The sequence below is a fragment of the Serpula lacrymans genome (genome assembly GCF_000218685.1).
Source record: "Serpula lacrymans var. lacrymans S7.9 unplaced genomic scaffold SERLAscaffold_11, whole genome shotgun sequence".
Classification (NCBI taxonomy): Eukaryota; Fungi; Basidiomycota; class Agaricomycetes; order Boletales; family Serpulaceae; genus Serpula; species Serpula lacrymans.
In genome coordinates this window covers 735,107-752,085 of record NW_006763300.1, presented here as the reverse complement: position 1 = coordinate 752,085, position 16,979 = coordinate 735,107, and the positions used below count along the sequence as shown (strand labels likewise).

The window sequence follows — 16,979 nt, the reverse complement described above, 5'->3', positions numbered from 1 at the left end:
AATGGAGTTTCAGCCCAAATGCTGTCCTTCTTGCCCGACGAAAGAAGATCTGTCCTGTCTGTACTACAAATCAAGACCAACCTGTTATGATTGAAGAAGGTAGCGAGTGGGACGCCCACCAGAATACTCGTCTTCATAGACGCCTTCTCAACAAAACGAGCAAGGGCCGAGGGCCATGGCTCCCTATCCAATCTACAGATATCGAACTGAAGGAAGATTCTGAAGTAGAAAGTGTAGGATCTAGAATATCAATCTTTGAAGCTTGACAATATCGACGCTTAGACATCGTAAACTTACTGGATTGAATTCATCATTGATGATTTGGGTATGTGCTTATTGCAGCTGGAGTGTAAATGGGAACCGTCCAAGGTCAGTTCCTTGTTGAAGTGGACCTTTAACATAACTGATTGCAGCCCCTTTTTTTTGCAGTACCATGGGCACTCCTACAAGTGAAACTTTTCGCTGCATCAGCAAAGTATCAGTGAAGACATGGGAGTGGTCTGCTGTCACTCAGTTAAAAGTGAATCTGGAAGCAGCTGACAATGGACAACGGACTACATCTTGTTCTCCTACTCACGTAGGCTTCTACCGAGTGATAGTGATTTGGCCAATATTCGTTGATCCAGGTGTGAGCCTAGTACTACTCCGATGTTCATGCTTACGTGCTTGACTGGGTCTATGTCTATGCCCCAGGGGAGGCCTATTGGCACGACTCTTCCACTGTACGCTTTAGGCGCGACATCATCAAGTAAAGCGATTCGTCAGATTGGAGTGATGAACCACAAGTGATTAACGTTGACTCCCACGCCAGACCCCCATGATCATCGAGACGAGTGAGCTTTGAATCTGTTTATCAGACGCTCACACTGCAGTTTTTTTGCAAGCCATGGATGCAAATCATACATTAGCGCTTACATCAGGACGACGAAAAGCTTGAGGATGAGGACCCTCGTATCTGTGAATTTGGCTGTCGACGGTCGCGACAAGTGGGTACTGGTGTATGGAACTGCTCGATCCTTTAGTTTCAGCAGGGTCTGTGGTGCTCTCAAGCGAAGCATTGCGCTTGTCTGTGTCTGCAAGATAAAAATCATATATGTTACTATAAAATGTGTGATGATCAGTGTGTAGCTACGATGTATCAAATGAGCGGCATAGAAATTGCAGAAAATTTGATGCTTGGAGCGATGCCGCCGCGCATTCTCGCTTGCCACCACGAGTATCGACCGTGAGGAGCACAATTTGCCTTTGACCCGCCGCCTTGATTCTCGTCCGCTCCAAAGGTATATCCAAAGTGGAACGAACGTTATCCGACGTGATTGTTGCTTTTCTCTGAAAAGATGGCTTCCATGGCGGAGGTACCAGTATACATGTTGCCAGGAGTCCCAGTCATACAACCACCTCACCTGGAAGGTCTCTCCAATCCTGCGCTTTCCACTGAGATTTTACCAGGTCCACCCTCTTTGCTGTCCGTCCAGCAGGCTGCGCAAAGGCGCGATCCAAAGAAACCAGCTGCTGTTGTGTCCTATCTGCCAACATCTGACCCAGGATCCACATATTCTGGTCTCATGGGCCCTCTCAGCGGCTCAGATGTCGATGGCCCTCGTCGAAAACGGGCCCGTGTAGACAAAAGGTGAATGCTCGTTATTCTCATTGTTTACTATCTGTTGCTAATAGTCTTCATATTTTTTTCTATTTCTCATGTTACTCCACCCTTGTCGGTCCTCTCAAATCCCACCGTTCGTCATCACTATCGCCATGTAACTGAATAGTAGCTCCGCTGCAGGTCGTGCACAACGTGCCTCTGCTCGTAATCTCAACAATACATTTCCAGCTTCAGATCCCGTAGTCGCTGAAGAATTTATCGCATCATCAACTATGCCAGCGATACCAGACTCGGACCCTTTTCCTGTGCCACCCGACTCAGATGGACCCTCCAACTCTCGCGCCAATTCGGCTCCCAGGATGGAAGATAACGCTACATTCATGTCAAATGGGAAATCAAAGACCTCGAGAAAAGACAAAGGGAAGGGAAAGGAGGTAGAGAAATCTCAGTTCAGAGTTAAAGAGGAGTCGATGGCCACGTTGTCACTCTCGCCTGATCCTGGCGCTGGCTTGGTACGTTTCTTCAAATCTATGACTATATTTTGTTAAATCTGCCTATCGATAGCTTAACGAAGACCACTGCTCTGCATGTCGTTCGTTGGGATCGCTAGTTTATTGTGATGGTTGTCCCCGTGCCTTTCACCTCTGGTGTCTAGATCCGCCGATGGAAGCCGTTGACCTTCCAGAAGGAGATAAATGGTTTTGTCCAGGTTGCACAGTTCGCAAGGTTCGTGAAGTTTCCAGTTGCTACCGATTTTCTGGATACTAAATTCAAAAAAAATGCGCACAATCAGTACCCACCACCCAAACCTCCACCATCATTAATAGCGCCTCTCATTCATCACGCTCAAATAAGCCTTCCGAGAGAATATCAGTTGCCGGATGATATCAGAACTTTCTTTAAAGATGGTTGGTACTCGATCATATCACTGCAAATCTACGTGTTTGATATCTGTACACAGTGGGCGCTGGACCCAAAGGTACCTATGTGGATACCTCCCAAGTCAAACAACCTAGATTGAAGCAAGTATACTAGTTTCTTTTTTACCATCAAAAGTACTCTATTTACATCTGCTTCAGTCGTCACGGCCAGCTCGAGGATCGAGATCCATACCGACTGCGAGACAGGGTTGGTGCGCCAGTGCTGTGCTTCCGCTGTGGGGCTTCTGCACTTCCTTCAAGTGTTGCAGCAGCTACTTCCTCTTCCAAACGTGCAAGAAAGTTAACAGAGAAAGCCTTGAGTGGTACGCCCGAGGTATGGAAGAGTATGCTATCCTGCGATTACTGCAGTTTGCACTGGCATCTTGACTGTCTCGACCCCCCTCTCGCGTCCATGCCACCATTTGGGAAGAAATGGATGTGCCCGAACCATACGGATCAGGTTTTAGTAAGCTTTTGGTCTCTCATTAGTGTTTTTGCTTACCTCAATCTTTCATCGCTTGCATAGCATCCAAAACGTCGAACTCCGAAACAAAACGTCACTACAATAGACATAGCAAAACCTAATCAATTCAACAACGGTAACATAGATATTGTTCATCCACAGGCTACTCCCGTCATCCCAAAATTAGTGATGGATGAGGTCCTAATCAATGGACGTCTGTATAAGGTTCCAGAGAAAGTGATCATGTTAGATTTCTGGAATAAAGTTAGCAAGGATCGGCATCCAAAACAGAGGTACGTTTCGTGATGTATTATATATTCACATTCTTCATTTAGTGTTTCTAGAGAACCAGACCTGCCTTCTGACATGTCATCACCTTTGACGTCGTTAAGCTCTCTGGACGGGTTGGAAGCTGATGTACCGCCTACTACTCCTCTACCGTCGTCTTTCACTTTTGACGAGCTGCATGTTGCCCAAGTAAGCTTATCGCTACTATTCGAAGTAGGGTTTTCTACTTAATCTTCAATAGATGTTATGTGGTTTGCGCCATGCCAAGAGCGATCACGGATGCCCTTTACTACCCTCGGAGAGCTTAAAGGTCCCAAAAAAGAAAACGGCGCTTGACAAGGGCGCTCAGACGGAACCTCAAGATCCATGGACCGTGATAAAGCCAGTTAAAGAAACCCCAAGGTCTTCATTAATGAAGGTTAGTGGCTTGTTCATTTCAATGGTTTCCACTCTCAATCCGATAATTTTACAGCGTAAAGCACCTACAAAGCCCGTAGATGAAGACATCAGGGACAAGTCGTTACACAATGATCTAGATTCGAAAAATGTGTCTTCGGAACGTCTTTCGCCCGCCCCTGCAAGCTCTAAAAGGGCAAGAATCAGTGTGAAGAGTGAGGTGGAGGATGGGAGGCTGGGTTTACTTGATAAAGCGAAGGACGATGGCAGTGATATGGTAAACGAGTCAACCCATGATTTAGACGAGATGACTGATCTGTCGTGGTAGACTGGCTCTGCAGAAGCTGAAGGACGTGTAACACGTAGTCGGCGGAAGTCAAAGCCTAATGAAAAGATAAAAGAAATTACCGCGTCCATGTCTGGCACACAAGCTGCAACATCGACTGCGTCTGTTTCTAGTGCTCCCACAGTGTCTCCTATGGCCTCGACTTCGAATATTACCCTGCCTGTGGACTCTGCTCCTGCTCCTGCTCCAGCTCTTCCTCCTGCTCCTGCTCCATCGAACTCGTCAAAGCCTACTGTATCGGTCAGTCAGTCTGGGACCTCTTCTACCCCCGTTTTGAAGATCCGTTTGCCTCCGAGTCGCTTAAATGTAGCCAACTCCACGTCAAGTTCTATATCTGCTGCCCCTACCATTGCATTGGAGTCTACGCACCCCACTCCTTCGTCAATACCTCGAGCTTCCAAGCCTAGCGAGCAAAAATCCTCTGATCCCTCATTATCTACATCCCCGTTGGCTGAAAGGGCAGAGTCTAAAGCTCCACCGAAACAGTTTAAACGTAAGATCTTATCCCATTTCATCCTTTCAAGTATATTTACCTACTATGTTTGAAGGAACGTCTAGGAAGGCTTTGCGATACATAGTGTAAAGACGTCGCCATAGATATGTAGTGGCCTCGCTGTCCTGGGAGGTCAACGTCATCTACGCGCTTCCTTCACCACACAGCATTGTTTTATATTTATGTCTTCCAGCTATCTCTGGTCTGATCCTTGCGTGGATGACTTTGGATGACGCACTCAGAACTTTACAATATGATAGCAAGGGGGTGTAATATAGTGTTTTATAAAGCTTGGAACTCTCCCAGGACGAATGGGCCATATATATAGATTAAATTGTCATCATTCAGATTATCTTGTACAGGTCTTGACTGGTTTGACCAATTAGTTCAACCGATAGCTGTCTTTCAAATGTCATTGAACGGCTGCTATTGGGTCATTCCTTGTTTTCCCACTATCTTGGAGGGAAGGCACGAAGTGGAGCTCCCAGGTTATGACCTGTGGACGAATTTTGTACGTTTGCATCACATGCATTTACCCCTTTACACTAAGAGTATGATTTTAATGAAAGATCAATAATGTGCATATGTTGTACGGCATATTAGATTTGGATAGATTCCAAACAGCACTTTCAAAAACTCTACAGCTGTACCCCCATGCGGCGGGGCGGCTGAATGAAGATCAAGGGCGATTCACTGTACGTCTCATAGTGATACCTTGACTCTGGCATATCATCCACTGATGCAGATTACCCATTTCAGCTCAAGTTGACCCAGTCAGCGATACCGATTGACGTTGAACATGCCCCAAGTAATCTGTTCGAAGCCCTCATAATAAATGATTGGGTGATTCAAGATAACATCACTCGCCTTCTCAGTCAGAAACCAAAGGATACTGCCTTGGTCAACGGAGATGCACCACTTCTTCGGTTCAAACTGACATTCTGTGGGTATAGAACAAGTGTTGGCGTCTCCTGGAACCACACACTAGGTACATTATTTCTGACATCTACACAGCCTGAAAATGACACAATGACTACCTGTATTAGGTGACGCGACGGTCCTCTTGCGGTTCATGCATACCCTGTCCCTGAGCTACCAAGGCTTGTCGTCGCCATATCCGACGCCGACTTTCTCAAAGTATCTCTTCTCCCCTCCATCCCCATCGCTACTCTCAGAGTATTTACCCTACATGCCTCATTTACGCGAGACATTTCACATACATGAATTAGGGGAAAAGTATTCCAAGGCTAATGGATCCATGGCACGTGTAGACTGGCGCATCAGCACAGGTCATTTAGAAGTCCTCCGTGATATGGTACTGGAGGCTGTCAGCGATCACGATAATAAGGTTGCTGCCAAAATAACCACTCAGGATTGCCTAACAGCCTACATTGTCAACGTCTTGAACCGATGTTTGGGCTCATCGATACACATGATCACAAATGCAGCAAGCGTCAGCTCCCTCCCTTTGTTGCTTTTATTTCCACTCATGCTTTCCTAATTTGCAGTACCGGCATAGTGACGCCCCTTTTGTTCACCCTGACGTCGCCGGAAATCTGATATACATTGTGGGTTAAATGTCTTTTACTTTTACTCAAGCGTGTGTGTTAATTGACATACTGATACTACATCTGCAGGTCAGATCAGAAGTTATGCCACCTTACTCAAAAGGTGTGGGCACCATTGCCACAGTGATAAGGAAATCGATTATCGAATGGAGACAAGCAGTATTTATCAGTAATTGGATGAGTGCCGCAAGTTATCTCATGCACGCTGCAGCGCTAGAGGGAAAGCAGCATTTTTTCCTCCCTCAGCCTGATGTACTAGCGGTTAACTCGAATCTTTCGTGAGCATGCTCAACCTTGATATTCAAGCTCTTGGACGATTACCTTTTGGAAAGGCTGGATTGGCGTGTCGTGAATTTCGGCTTTCCAGAGCCTTCGCAGTTCTTCACATCTGGAGTCTCAAAATTCTATTTGAGGACGTTTAAATCAAACTCTGACTCTGAGAGTGCTGTGGATGTTTCCTTGGGAGTGCCAAGAGGATATGAATCGAAAGTTCTTAACGCCTTGACGTGTGACCTGGAACATCCTCGGTTTCCACGTAATGTACAGTTGTAGAATTCTGGAATCTCGAGTTGATCCCATTTTTTATCGTGTAATTCTAATCTCTTCCTTCAGAAAGTTTTCGGTGTGATTTTGGTTCCATGCGACGTGATTATAAGCCATTTTAATTTCATCTATGGTCGACTTCGTGGTTGAGAAATCAAAGCACCTCAATCCACAGAAGACGTTGGGGCTAAATCATACAACCAACGTGCGACTTACTATTTGAATCTGTTATGCAAATGCTCAAGTTCGAACTTAAAGAATAGTGTGCGAATTATATTGAGTGATGGAGGCATTACGATGATATGCAAAGAAACAGTTTATGGCATGCAAAGAACAAGGGTAAAGTACAGCGGACCGAGGGTATGAAGAAAGGCCAGCTTAGTAAAAGGAATCTAGCGATCAGCAATGTTCCCTATTGAGGGTAAGTAAGGAAAGCGAGGCAAATTGTGTGTATTATTTAGCAGCTGTCGTCTGCAGCCAGTTCATAAGCTCTTGTCCGAAAGGCACACCAGAAGGCGAGGATGAACGACTCACTGCAAACCCACCGAGTGTCCGGCTAGAATATTGTGAAGAAAGACCATGTGACTGAGATGAACGATAAGAGCGAGATGATGAACCGATGGACGTCGCGTGTACAGGCGTAGAGGGCACTGTGTTCGTAACTGTGCGAGAGCTACGGGCAGTCAGGGGCGTAGGCGCACTGATCTGTGACTTCTTTGGAGTTTCGGTCAAATGCTTGTTTCTGTTTCCAGATAAACTCGAAGAAGATAGTAACGTTTTCGCCGTCGAAGGTGTAGGATTAGTTATCTTGCCACGGCGACCTGCTCGAACAAACGCATGCTGCATGGCAGTCTGTGGCTTCATCCTCCTCTCCGGGTCCCAGACAAGGCATCTGGCAATGAAGTCGACAAAATCGTCATCTGAGCAGCGTAGGACTTGGGCAAGAGATTTGGTTCCTGGTCTTCTCCTGCGGCCTTTTGAGTTTACTACAGGGCGAGGCGCTCCGCTATTGTCTGCACAAGCGAACAGTTTATAAACTGCGACAAATTTCGAAGAAGTCACTCTTACCAAAGAAGATTCTTTTGCGAGAACTACGATTGACAAATTCCTTGTCTGGAGCACCAAGAACTTCCATGATACACGAAAGTTGTTCCTGTTCGTTTTCTCCTGGGAATATCGGAAAACCAGTGTACAGTTCAGCCAGAATACAGCCCAAACTCCACATATCAATTGCCATATGGTAATTCATGCCCAAGATAACCTCTGGCGATCGATAGAAACGACTCTGAATATAAGTATAAACTAAGGCACCGTTGTCATTAAATTTTTTGCTGAGAGAAAGAGGGAGATTACAAACTTTTCTCATGTTCGAAGCAACTGCTGCCGAAGTCAATCACTTTGATAGCACTCTTTGCAGGGTGACGTAGAAGGACATTCTAGAAGGTAATCGTCAGCTACCAGTCCACCAGCGAGATGTGGCATTTACCTCAGGTTTTAAATCGCAGTGGACAATGCGATGGTGTCGCATGAGACATAAAGATAAGAGCATTTGACTCGTGAAGCGCCGTATGAGAGTCGTGGTAAACCCGACAAAACCATTCGCCTTGATGAGCTCGTAAAGGTTGATGCTGAGAAGTTCCATGGCAATGCAAAGATGATTACGGAAATAAAAGTGCTCCGTCATCTTGATAACCTGATGTTTGTCCTCGGAATCCTGTATGAATGTGAGCGATGTTCGACTGCAACACGTCAACACGTCATTATAAAACAAAACATACCCATTTACGCAAGTTGTCAAGAATTTTGATCTCCACCAGTGCTTGATGATGGAAACGTTTCTTATTTCGGATGATCTTAATCGCGACCGACTGCCCAGTATGATGATCCCGACAGTTGAGTACCTGACCGAACGAGCCTTTCCCGAGAGTATCGATAACCTCATAGCGATATGCTAGATGATCGTGATTAACGACAAGATAATCACCTCGTTCATCATCATAACCATGATTATTGGTAGTATTGTCAGTGGTCGCCTGCTTTTTCTGACTCCTGGCACCAATGCAGTATACTTGAGGGTAATTAAGCATCTCCTCGCGTTCATACTGAGATAGGAACTGAGCCTGAGGGCTCTTCAGGATTTCTGCAAAGAAGCCATTAGTTTGAGGAAGGGGAACCTGCAAAATCAATATCACTAACCTTCAGGTGTGGACCCAGAGGCAGGAGGTATCGGTTCCGGGAACTTGAGTAGTTCATCCAACTCTGCTTGCGTTGCACCATTCGCCATCTTCTTCGTTTGCTGTCGCCTGATATAATTCATCATCTCTTCATCACCGAGCATCTCCTCCTCATCAATAGAACTTGGAACTGGTGAAGGCGTTGACAGAGATTGCCGGCCAGAAGAAGAAGGAGTCCCAGATACTGCTTGATGCATGCTAGGGGTCGATGAGCTGTTATTGTGAGAAGACGAACGAGATGTAGGAAGCGATATCTTGGGACTAAGTAGCTTGAGACCTTTCGAAGGCGACAACGCAGAGAACCGGTGGTGTGATTCCGCTGGAGGAGCAGCAGAAGAGATAGACGCTACAGAACCTGTTGAAGCTTTACGCAGGGCACTGAATGAAACCGAATCACGATTGGATTTACGGGGAACGCCGCTTGTCGTTGGAGGACCAGAGACTTGACGAGGAACGCGAGAACTGGTAGACGGGGATGCGCGAACAGGCTGCCGCTGGGAAGTCGCATTGGATGTCTGTTTCGCATTCTGAGCATCGCTGTTCTCAAACACTCCAAATTCGTTTGTAGAGGCTTCAGCTGGTGTAGGTGATGGGTCAGTCGAAGGGGCAGTAACATTAAGACTGATACGTCGAGTAACAGCCGTCGAGTTTTTGAGAGTAGGAGAGCCTGTAGCAGAAGTACGACTAGAAATGCGTGGTATCTTGGTGGGGGTCTCCTTCGGTACACTGGAAACGGAATTAAGCAAGGCCGATGGTGGGTGCTCCTTGGGCTCCTTGGATGCATGATAACTGTTGGTTCCGACAGATGGTGATCCAGCGATGGTAGGAAGGTGATTACGGCTACGGAGAGAAGCATCTGACTGCTTTTGCATGGAGCTAACGGTTTGCGAAGTGAGCCTGGAGGAGGACACGGTCCGTGTCACACCCAACGATGGAGTGGACACTGATGAAGACGAAGACGGTGTTTTGAGGCTCGCAACACGCTGGGCTGTTGCTGGAGGGATCGCAGACATTTGCATCGGTGGTAGACTGACAGCTGGCACACCCTTCTTGGGATCTGTGGAGGACAATGTCTGCCACGTGCGATCGATGAGTAAAATAGACACATATTAATACCATGATCACACACCTTGCCCCGTTTTCTTCCCATCAATACAGAAATTCTGCTCTCGCTCCGATCCTTTTGATCCTGCTTTGCTTTCTCCTTTTCCGAATTCCTTGCACGTACGGTACTTTCCTTACTCTCCTTATTCGAGTCACTTTTATCACCATGCAAACTCCTCCTAGAACTCGAGCCTTTGAGCAATGATGGTAGCCCTAAACTCAGCACAGACGACTTTTTCTGAGACGAAGCAGGAGTGGGGGGTAAAACGGTTGTACGGTCTCTTGAAGGAGAGATGCTTGCCTTGACACGAGCCTGCCCGGATACAATCGGACCTGTCGAAAGCGTAGGCGATGTAGACATCGCAGCCGCAGAGGCGGAAGGCGGAAGCTGCATAGACTGGGAAGAAGAGCGTCGGAAAAAGGGAATAGACGAGGGCGTGAGACGCTTCGATTGATGCCTCCGGACGGATGAGGACGGACTGAGAGGAGCATGATGAGGGGCTGAAAGTGCAGAAGTGGTATTGTGGCTTGCACTGGACCCTGTTCCCGGGCGGCTCGACACACCGCGGTCCGGTGTCTTCGCAGTGGATGATGGCACCCCAGGGGACTTAGGGGTACGCGTAGAACCGATGGAAGACATGGAAGCGAGAGATGCAGCGGATGCCATCGCTTCTTGCTGGATAGGGGACCATGGCGTTTTGGATCCTGTGGTTGAAGGCGAAAGGGGCTGTTCTCGAGATCCAGATTTTCGCAATTGTTGTCCAAATGTCACAGAACGGGGGCTCAAAGGGAAAGCAGAAGATTTGGACGGCGAGTCTTTCATAGAGGCAAGAGAGGGCGAACTTGACAATTTGATGTTAAGAGCGTTGGAAAAGCTCCATTTCTTTGAAGGAGTCTTTGGCACTGCTGGAGTGGACTCGGGAGCGGAAAGACTACCGTTGTTAGACATTCGCTGCACATTCTGCGTGTATGGATGCAATGACTTTGAAGGAATAGGAGGCACTTCAAGACAGATAGTCCGATCAAGATCACCTTCGTCACTGTTGGCCGGAGGGAAGACAACCGCCCCAGACGATTGTGGAGGAGACCTGTATCCCGATAGATCCTTTGGCAAGGGGGGTACAGGCGGCACGCGGTAATCTTCCTGTATATCTCCACCAGAAGTGGAATCACCTGGATAGGGATTCGAAATATCGCTTCCTGCGCTATTGCGTCTGATCTTTCCTGACGAATGACGACCTGAGGGCATGGAGACTGAAGTGGCACTCGTAGCTGTCGAGAGTGATGCAGAATCACGCGAGCTAGTGGGCGTGCTGGTGTAATTGGTGGACGATGCAGAACCACGCTTGGGGGTGAAGCTTAGACGGGTGCTTGACGAACCAGATTTCTTTGGGGTTTTGTCAGGACCAGAGCTAAAGGCCTGGTCGTCACTACTGACCACGGCACTGGCTCCCAATTCAGTGACATCCTGCGAGGCGTCTGGATATATAAGCCCAAGTCCAACAGACTGGCGCGCTTCTCTGTCCTTGTCCTTATCTTTAGCACTTCCTCTCCTGCTAATTTTTCCACCCTCAGTCCCGACGCCCTCCCAGTGAACACCAGTCCGGCTAGCAGGCGTTCCTGGACGACTCAAGCTTGCCGGCCTCCCGAGACTACCAACGCTTGCTCTTGCACGAGCGATTTTCCCTGATAGCCCATCTAATTTTCGTAGCGCTTCCGCTGTTGCATCATCATCCATACCTGACCATCCTTCCTGTGTTCCACGTAGCAGCGAGTGCGCCACACTAGGAGAAGAGTGAGCCTGTGGTTGTGCTTGAGATTGCGCCTGTGGCTCTTTCGATGACGAACGCAAGGGAGGAGTACTACCACTATTCGCACTGCCCGCATGTCGCAGAAAGTGTTGGATGGAAGATGAAGAGGGGGATGGAGGTAAGTGGGAAAAGTCCGTAGTATGTACGCGGCGTTGATGATGCGCTTCGTTATGACTCGACGACGACTCACTCGCAGACACTTGTCGTGTATGTTTCTCAGGCTTCGAAGCACTGGCGGTAGCGCCAGGGACAGGCGACGACTTCGTGGCAGTGCTACTAAGAGAAAGGCTCTCCCTGCGTCGTTCCTTCACCCTTTCACGCGTAGATGAGGTAGAGGTGACGTTTACCCCAAGACTACGATGCTTGCGTGCAGATAATGACTTTTCTTCCTTGCTGCTGCTTTTGTCCTTCATGCCTGAAGACGATCCAAGGCGTTTCAATACGAGGGAGCCTGTTTGATCCATCTCAAACTCATCAGAAGTACGCTTCTTAGCTTTACGTAAGGGGGTCGTGAAAGAGCTAGGTGGAGACGTAGCAGACTGCTCAGATGAGGGAAGGTCATCTGCGACTGAGAGAAGAGGGGAATCTTCCAGTAGCGTCTCTGCAGTGTGACCATGGGGTCTGAGGTGATCCGCCCCTGATTGTAGTTTGCGTGGGTATAGAATTTCCTCGCCTCCACTTTCTTCTGCCATGGATCGTCGTGTGCGGATGGTACGTGGAATTGATTTGACGTCCGTGGGCTGATATAAAAACAACATGTTAAACGGGGTAGACGAAAAATATTTGGACACCAACGCACCTCATCCTTCTCGTCAGACTCGCCATCTATAGCCTCTATAGTCCATGGACTGTCTGGATCATCTTTCTCCATTACGGGCGCAATCAACTCTTCACCTTGTTCCTCTTCCTCTGAGATTATATTCTGTTTGCGCTCCTGAAGTTCCTCCTCGTCATTCTGTGTGTATCGTTGATATGACTTGGCCCATCGTGGGGTGGCGAGCTCGCCAACGCCAACGAGACCCCTCCTATCAATATTCGCAGGATCTTTGGCGGGAGTCATTGGGGGTTCGTTGACTGTACGTGTCTCGGGAGTGGTGCTCAGGAAGGCTGTTCGAAGACCAGGGGAATCAGACGGCGACTGTGCGCCGAAATAATACGGGTCAAGGGATGATGTGGCTGAGACTGAGCGTGATATGGGCTCTATGGCATCAATCTCCGAATCCATGAGTTCTTGTTCGCCACTGGCCTCAGATACGTGGACGCGTGGCTGTTGGGACAATGAAGGTATTGGTGAGTTCAAAAAGGAAAAAAGGATTTTTATATGAATAAAAATTACCTGTTTGAGTGGTACGACGTTGCCACTGGCATTGTCGTCGAAGGGGATGTCCAAGTTGGATGGAGATTTCGAATCTACAATATCGAGCGCTGGTGGTCTATCTCTCCTCTTTGCTGTGAGAAATGGTTCGTTGGATGGGACAGGCGAGGAGGACGGCGACATTAGACAACGTAACAAGGAGCGAATGAAAGACGTAAGGAAAGGAAAGCCGTAGATGAAAAAAAGAGGGGGAGAAAGAAAAGAAAAATAGCAAAAAAGGTGATTTGCAGGCTTCTGTTAAATTGTTTGGAGTGGCGATGTTGCTGAGATCGACTTCAGTTTTGCGTTGGTAAGAACGAGGATGACAGCGACGAGAGCAACAATGTGGCCGACAGCTGCAACGGCAGCGACGACAGCGACGACGACGACGGCAACAACGACAAGCAAAGGGAAAGTGGGCAGAACACAGCTGCTTGTCTTCAGCGCTCGTCTCAATCGGGTCTGCGACGGCGGAACAGCGAATGCACTCGTGGGAGAATGTACGTGCTTACGCTTGTTTGGGTTGGTGGCAACGGGTAAACACCACCCGCTGAGTCTAACCATATCACTTCCAGACCATCATCCATCATACCGAACGAGTGCAGTAAAATCTCTCTTTCCTTTGTATGGATTAGGCATATATGCGCTTCAAAATGATCCTCAATGTGCTTCCGGCTTCGTGGAAGCGAAAAGCAGCTCAGGCTTCCCCTAGACGTTGAGTTGGCTTGATGCAAAGCACGTATATCCTTTGACATTGATCGTTAAACTCGTCGATAGCATGTATGCTCAGATTTAGGTTACAGTAATACCGCTGCAAACTTGATCATTGAATGGAAATGCCTTTCTTTACTGATTCGGTGGTGGATCAACTCTATCTGTATACCTGCTCCTCAGGGAACATATCTTTCTGCACGCTCGGTTCAGCAAGCGCTCCCCGCCTGTTCGAAAGCGTACGTTATAACCTTCGGGCGCGAAAAGGAAACGAGTAACCCCTACTCGGAAAATAACATTTAAGGCGCACACTCATATAACTAAGCCTCGTTTCCCACCCCAAGATCTGCTACCACGAAAGTGAAATGTCCTCCAAAGATCTGTACGCCAAATCCGAAAGGCCCTTCCTCGATGGGAACCTACGTGCACAACAGCTTGAAGCTGATCTCATCTTTGCCGGTGTCCTTCCACACCAAGAACATCATTCAAACACCTTGCCATCATGCAAAACTCGGCCAATCCTCCGTTTGGGATGTGCTTTCTTCGCAGGAGTTGGCCTGACCTTGGCCGTGGTCGCTCAGATCTACCTATGGCATCCTATGTGCTTCAGTATAAGTCACGATAATACCATCCACGCACTCGCCTCTGGCGATGTCGGATCGCCAGAGTGGCACCAATATCCACCCGCGTCGCCTACGAACGCATTCCCTGATATCTTCCCTACAGATGTAGGATATGCTGGAGCGACGCGTCCAGGGGCCGAACCCGGTCTAGTCGCTACCGCACCTTCAGTGCCCATCCACACGGGTGCACCTCAGCTCGCAGTGCCTTCTCGTCTCCCCAAGGCCAAGGGCCCTTTCCCAGGCGCTAAAAAGCACTTTGACATGTTTCAATCCTGGGGCAGTCTCTCACCTTGGTACAGCATTGAGCGGGGTCATTTTGGTGTTGACTCGGGGCCTGAGGCGCCGGAAAGCTGTCGAATCACGGGTTTGCACCTTTTGCATCGACACGGGGCTCGCAATCCAGCTGATTATAGTGAGATTGTATGTTTTTAGTAACGTAAGGTTGCGCTTGACCATCGACCTGTTTTTCTCTTATAGAACCGGGATCTGGCCCTGGTGGTTTGGCGTTTCGTTTACACGCTAATGCTACCAGCCTAAAAGCAACAGGCCCACTTTCGTTCCTAAATGAATGGTAAATTATGCGTTACACACCATAAATAAACTCACTGAGTTCCCCTTGAAGGACTTACAAGCTCGGCCAGGAAGGTAACGCTAAATCTTTGGTTTGGATTATATATATATTGCTCACCATATCAATGTATTTTCCCCTTCCAGGCCTTTCGGCATACGGAAGAGCGCAATTGTGTAATTTATCTTGGCCATATGTAAGGATCACAACTGACGGAATTCTCTTATCAGTTGACCTCGGTGTATCGATGCGCATGAAGTATGGCTTCTTGCTGAATGTATGATGTTATTTCAAGTAGTGCTTTATCACCGCTCATGGCCCTATCCCCTTGCAGAATTTCACAGAATCAAATACCATTCCCGTCTTCCGCACAACATCTCAGTATGTCACATGTATATCCATATGATGACTTCTTTGCCTAATAGTTTTTCTTCTTTTGTAGAACACGTATGCTGGCGTCTGCGCAGAACTTCGCTCTCGGCTTCTTCGGCTTTCCGTATGACGGCCAATATCAACAAGTAGTGACCATCGAAGCTCCCCAGGTGCGTCGCATTTTACATCGAGCTAGATCGATGTTTACTTACATTCTTTAGTTCAATAATACACTGGCTCCGTTCGAAACGTGGGTCCATCTTATCATCGAGATTGTATTGAGTTAACGTGACTACCTAGTTGTGCGAACAACAATGTGCCATCGAAAGGATATCGTGGATCAAGCTATGTTCAAGCCTGGACGGACAGATATCTGAAGGATGCTGTACACCGTCTCCAGAGACACTTGCATGGGTACACGCTCACAGTAAACGATGTGTACGCTATGCAAGAATCGTGTGCGTATGAGGTGAGTTACAGATACAATATCCAGGCAATCTATACCAATACACGGTCAATAATAGACTGTCGTTCTCGGTTATTCCAAGTTCTGTGAGCTCTTTACTGAGAAGGAATGGGAAGGCTTTGATTATGCGTGAGTTGCCGTGCTTCCAGAATTCGGCGTGACATTGACGTTATCACTTGCCAGTGCTGATTTGAAGTTTTGGTATGAATGATGAAATCGTTCCCGGCCTGGAGTCTGGCTGACATGTGTGTGATACAGGTACGGTGTCGCTTTTGGGTCACCAGTTGCCAAAGCTCAAGGTGTCGGGTACGTACAAGAACTTGTATCGAGGCTAACAGAGACGCCTTTGGAAACACATAATTCGTCTACAAATGCCACCATGCATAACCCCGTCCAATTCCCACTGGGAAATAGCCTCTACGTTGATGCAACGCACGAGACTGTCATTTTGAATGGCAAGTCCCGCCATATGTAGTGAACAAGGAGCACTAATTTACGTTGCTTGATAGTCATAACCGCGTTGAACTTGTCATCCTTTGCAAAGACCGGGCCTCTACCTTCCAGTCATATACCCTCGAGGCGCACGTTCCGGTCATCGGAACTGGCACCTTTCGCCACCAACATCCAGTTTCAACGTGCGTTCAATGCGTTTTTTTATCCTTCTGATTTCGGCTGTCAATGGAAACCCTAATTACCTTATCGCGTAGTTCTTTGTTGTGATTCTAAACCCGAGCGACAGATACGTGTTATCATTAATGACGGTGTTGTACCGCTTACGGGAGTTGGAGCGTGTTCGAAGCAGAAAGACGGGATGTGCGCGGTGAGCACCTTTGTGGAGGCGCAAAAAGAGACGATTAGGACGAAAGGCTGGGCGTACGCGTGTTCTGGCGAGTGGGATGTTCCTGCTGGACCTGCGTGGGAGACAACCACGGGCGAGCCTCCGGTGATGGAAGAATAGGATGCTGTTTCGATCTGCTGTGGTTGTTGCATCTTGCTCGGATGACGCCCAGTCTATGTATAGGATTACGATAGGCAGTAGTCAATGGACATGGTGGCCGAAAACAGACTGACAATACATGTAATGGGAATTTGTGGTGTGCAAGTGAATCGAAGCCA

The 16,979-nt window shown here is 47.9% G+C and overlaps 4 protein-coding genes across 4 annotated transcripts; 3 read left to right on the top strand and 1 right to left on the bottom strand.

The window, feature by feature from the left end:
- Positions 1 to 5,177: 5,177 nt before the first annotated feature.
- On the top strand, positions 5,178 to 5,695 carry SERLADRAFT_474328 (uncharacterized protein; the record flags this gene model as incomplete). The annotated part of the gene is made up of 3 exons (XM_007321385.1): positions 5,178 to 5,207; positions 5,271 to 5,497; positions 5,556 to 5,695. Coding segments are annotated over 3 exons (393 nt in total), but the record flags the coding sequence as incomplete, so codon positions are not given.
- Positions 5,696 to 5,747: 52 nt separating this feature from the next.
- Positions 5,748 to 6,486, top strand: SERLADRAFT_474325 (uncharacterized protein; the record flags this gene model as incomplete). Its single annotated transcript, XM_007321384.1, has 4 exons — positions 5,748 to 5,962; positions 6,018 to 6,077; positions 6,147 to 6,355; positions 6,410 to 6,486. Coding segments are annotated over 4 exons (540 nt in total), but the record flags the coding sequence as incomplete, so codon positions are not given.
- Positions 6,487 to 6,947: 461 nt separating this feature from the next.
- SERLADRAFT_362928 (uncharacterized protein) lies at positions 6,948 to 9,033 on the bottom strand (the record flags this gene model as incomplete). The annotated part of the gene is made up of 7 exons (XM_007321383.1): positions 6,948 to 7,087; positions 7,155 to 7,633; positions 7,689 to 7,922; positions 7,978 to 8,056; positions 8,107 to 8,334; positions 8,399 to 8,760; positions 8,817 to 9,033. The coding sequence occupies 7 exons, from the start codon at positions 8,956 to 8,958 to the stop codon at positions 7,013 to 7,015; spliced, it is 1,599 nt and encodes a 532-aa protein (XP_007321445.1).
- Positions 9,034 to 12,145: 3,112 nt separating this feature from the next.
- On the top strand, positions 12,146 to 16,821 carry SERLADRAFT_451672 (uncharacterized protein; the record flags this gene model as incomplete). Its single annotated transcript, XM_007321382.1, has 15 exons — positions 12,146 to 12,249; positions 14,445 to 14,869; positions 14,935 to 15,028; positions 15,080 to 15,102; positions 15,172 to 15,201; positions 15,256 to 15,302; positions 15,360 to 15,406; positions 15,468 to 15,567; positions 15,619 to 15,647; positions 15,698 to 15,866; positions 15,922 to 15,992; positions 16,047 to 16,064; positions 16,122 to 16,318; positions 16,373 to 16,498; positions 16,571 to 16,821. The coding sequence occupies 15 exons, from the start codon at positions 12,146 to 12,148 to the stop codon at positions 16,819 to 16,821; spliced, it is 1,731 nt and encodes a 576-aa protein (XP_007321444.1).
- Positions 16,822 to 16,979: the final 158 nt, after the last annotated feature.